General features: G+C 36.5%; 1 protein-coding gene across 1 annotated transcript in view; it reads left to right on the forward strand.

The window, feature by feature from the left end:
• The first annotated feature begins 3,349 nt into the window (after window positions 1–3,349).
• The window catches only part of LOC104266859 (probable E3 ubiquitin-protein ligase HERC1), a 23,395-nt gene continuing 22,634 nt past the window's right edge, over window positions 3,350–4,110 (forward strand). Inside the window, exon 1 of the mRNA XM_018816251.2 lies at window positions 3,350–3,687. Within this exon, the coding sequence (XP_018671796.1) occupies window positions 3,424–3,687 (264 nt within the window). The 5' untranslated portion in view covers window positions 3,350–3,423. The remainder of the gene's footprint in view (window positions 3,688–4,110) is intronic.

Consider the following 4,110-nt stretch of genomic DNA (forward strand, 5'->3'; position numbering starts at 1 on the left):
AATATACTTGTTATCATTGCTTCTGTCCTGAGCTTTTGCAGCTTACAGCCAAGGTTTTCAGTATAGCAAACCAAGAAGCTTTCAGTTACGAAACAGCGTTGTGCAACCATCATAGTAGGCTACACTGTTAGTAAACTATATATGGTGCAACCAACTAATTCCCCGGCTGTAGAATTGAGAAAAAGTCAGCCGGGAATAGAAGAACACAACTCTCGAATTACCGGGAACTTATAGTAGATTGGGGGATGCGGGACACTCTTTCGGTCGATTTTCCCGACCCATTTGGTAGTAAACAAAGAACAGCCGAAGAATTATAAAACCGTATGCACACGACTCCGGTAGACCGTTGTTAATTGTTTAAAATAAGATCACGATATTTGGATATTATGTGCTAAAGGTGTTCCATCTTTCCCCACCCTACTATATATATTATTATGAAGAAATGCTACTTACCGCACTGCTAATTAAACAAGAGGTGTGCGTATATTTCATTTTTAAACTTCGCATAAAGTGAATATTTGCGGACTTTCAATTATATTATAAAAAATGAAATGTGGTCTAGTGGTCAGTATAGTTATTTTATAGGCGGCTGAGCTGCAAAGGGTTGTGAGCGTTTTGGTTCAAAGGAATATGATTTATGAACTATAGTGGTTTTATACTGTACGTGATATAAAAATAATGCATTTTATTTGTGTTCGCAATTTGGTCTGGTTTATGAACATTTCTTTATAACAACTTATTCAAAGGTGTTTTGTTGATTGAAAGAAACTGAAATTGTCTTCTCTTGGCCCAAAATCGACGTCGCTATTGTTTTTTTTTCTGTATGGCTGACAATTTATCCATTAGTGACCACTGCCGGGTTGGAGAAACTGCCGTTAAGTGCTATCTTGCTCAAGTACATATACGCCCAAAATGGTATAGCAGGGACAAGCCTTGAACGTTTGAAACCATCTGGGATCAGATGCAGGCGCGCTAACCACTTTGCCACGGTCGTGAACAAATACAGTTTACGTGATCTGTAGGTAACGCAACTTTAATAAGTAAAAGGCTAGAAATGCTGCTAAGCTGAGCCATGCAAATGACCGGTGACAGGAACGACCTAACACGAAGTTTATTGGAACAAGATGTGCTTAGTAAAATGAAGATCATTTCCTATCCAGACATATTGTCACAGTGCGTGCGGGACTTCGTGTTGAACATGCATTCGGCTGCAGCAATGTAAAGGTGGCTGTACACAGTATCCAGCATGCGAATTCGCCTGCGAAGTCGTATGCAAACTCATTACCAAGTTCCGCATGCGGCAGCGAAATCCGGACAAAACAGACAAACCGGACGAACTCCGGTTACTGTGTACAGCCACCTTAAAAGAAAATTATAACGAGCATTCTTCCACGTTTGGATCATACATAGGCTTGCTGACATATTTGGCAGGTATTAGACACGAGTGCTGCGTACGTGATTTTGTAACGTACATTGCCGTGTATGATTTTAAGGCATGCTGCGTCCGACTCCCACAGGTAAAAACTAATCATTTACTTCGCTGCAAGCCACTACACAACTATGTTGAAACCAAAACTGCCTTTTAAACCAGATTAATATATAGTTATATACATTGCTACAATAGTAAACGGGAACGAGTCGTGAAAAAGAGAGAGTGTATCATGCTCTCTCCTTTACCGAAATTAGAGATGCGCGTTCTATTCTTTGTTTTATTTCTGTGATGGGAACTTGTAATAACAGAAAATTGATTATAACTATTGATAAAGTTTTTATTTTTGCTACAAATTGGGTATTACTACTCTGTTTTTGGCACAAGCCACTTCTCATAAATTATCACCAAGTGCAAATAACCAAATCTTTTTATCATATCAGTATCTTATAGTTGAATAACCCCTGAAGTATAAATTACTAAAATAAAAGCCAATTTTTCAAAGTTTGGCAATGAAAACATACAAAACTACAATGTGGGGGAAGATGGGACTCTAAATTGAAATATATCTACATTAGCGGTATTCTGCAACTTATAGTTAACTTACCGAATTTAACAGGCTGTGCTAGTTTCTTTGCCATGTAAACTTCATATATATAACGTTAAACCGATATTTTGTTGTTGTTTTTATCTCAAATTAAAGTCATATTGACCCCTGCCTATTTTCTTCACACTTAGGCTAAATCTCAGTGTTTTTTACAAAACTAAAACTAGTTTTATGAGACAAAATCAAACTGTACGAAATATTCAAGGTTGTTTTATGAAGCTATGAAACTAGTTTAATCGTTCGCACACGCAAACTAAAAAAATCTTCTGCTTTACTTTGATTTAGCGAGCATTAAAAAATAGCACCTTACTATTTCGCACTTTTTTACCCATTCAAAGTATACTGTTTCTATTTTTCATATTTTTTTAATATTTAAAAACAGTAATCAGCTTTGACGGGCGTTTTATAAAGTCGTGATAATACTGTCGAATAGTTCTGTAATTATATTTTCCTGATTATCATTAAATGAGGGTCCGTAAAAAAAAAATTAAAAAAAGTCTCGTTTGACAAAGTGTCCCATCTTCACCCACCCTACTATACATGTATGAATGCATTCTACCTATACTGCCCCACTTGCAGTCACCAATGGCGACTAGAACCCGTTTTGTTGGTTACTTCTGATTTGTTTTTGATCGAGCCCAGACGACCGTTGTAGTAAAATGGTTAATTAATATATTATTATGCTAATTAGTTTTAAACGTGCTTACTCATTAGATCTTTGATCTCTTGTTCTTATTAATTTTGGTTAATGAAATAAATTATTGTTAGGAATACACGGGTTTTCTATTGCTTCTCCATTTAGGCCTACGTTCTTATAACTTTGTTAATGAGATCGTAATACACGTGGCACTTCATTAGTGATATAGGCTCTCTTTTATTTGTTCATTCCTACATTTTGGTCTCTCCGTATACATCTGTATGTCCGTAAATTAGTTTATTCATTTGTGAATTGGTTTTGGCATTGGCAACTGTAAAATCTGTCGTCCGTTTAACTACCTATAGAGATATCTCTAGTAGGCCGTGAACCTGCAAATAGTGTACACGGACACAAAATTATCTTTAACGCACACTATTTTTAATGAGATACACCATCGCATTGCAACATAGAACCAGAGTATACTCAACTTCAGTATACTCTGATAGAACACAGTTTGCAGATTGATTTTGCCGCAATTTGCACTTACATTTTGAGAGAATGCGGCGAAAAAATAATTTATGAGAGAATGTGAGAAAAAGTAAAGAAGTTCGATGACAACAACTGAACTGATCATACCTTCCGCTTGGTTAGGTTTGTTTACATCTGCAAGACTGGGTTGTGGCATATGATCGACCGTTATTGCTAATATTAAACACCTTTACTAGATGATCTAAGCTTTACCTAGCCTTTATGATGGATGTTCGTACGCTTATCTCGAAGCTGCAATGGATGGATTATCTTAACTACAACTGGATGAAATTTGATTTTGAGAAAGAGCTACATAGTAGAAATGGTGTCAACAAATTGTACAACATGCTACTTTCAAATAAAGAAGTAACGATCACTGCAAACAGTGCTTTACTCCACAGTGAACAAGATCTGCATGATTTTGAAAAGGAGTTCTGTACAGTGAATGAGCAGAAGCATTATCTTGATACTCTCTTAAAGAATCAAGTAAGTTTGTTCCCTTTTTGAAATCTGTTAATATCATTTAAAAGACTTTGCTGCAAGGCTGAGGTCTTTTAATTTTTACATATTTTTAGTAGGCGATGCTAAGTTTATTATTAGCATTGTTAAGGCGCTTTACATTTTCCCTCTCAACAGTAACCTTTTAACCGCATTCATGATAAAAAATTGGGTTACAAATGTTTGTAAACAGTAGATACCTGAAATTGTTTCAGAGTTAGACAAATAACCTTGAGGTTACAAATGATTGCAGGGTGCACACTGCAATCGGTTCTAGTGAAAAATCTTCCCCCCCACCTTATTGGCTAACCACTAACCCCTAACCCCTAGGTTTGGAGGTTAGGTGTGGGTGGTCAGAGGGTTAGTGGTTATAGGGGTTAGTAGTTAGTGGTTATAGGGGTAAGTGGTTAG

Source organism: Ciona intestinalis, unplaced genomic scaffold, assembly GCF_000224145.3.
Source record: "Ciona intestinalis unplaced genomic scaffold, KH HT000166.1, whole genome shotgun sequence".
Lineage (NCBI taxonomy): Eukaryota > Metazoa > Chordata > Ascidiacea > Phlebobranchia > Cionidae > Ciona > Ciona intestinalis.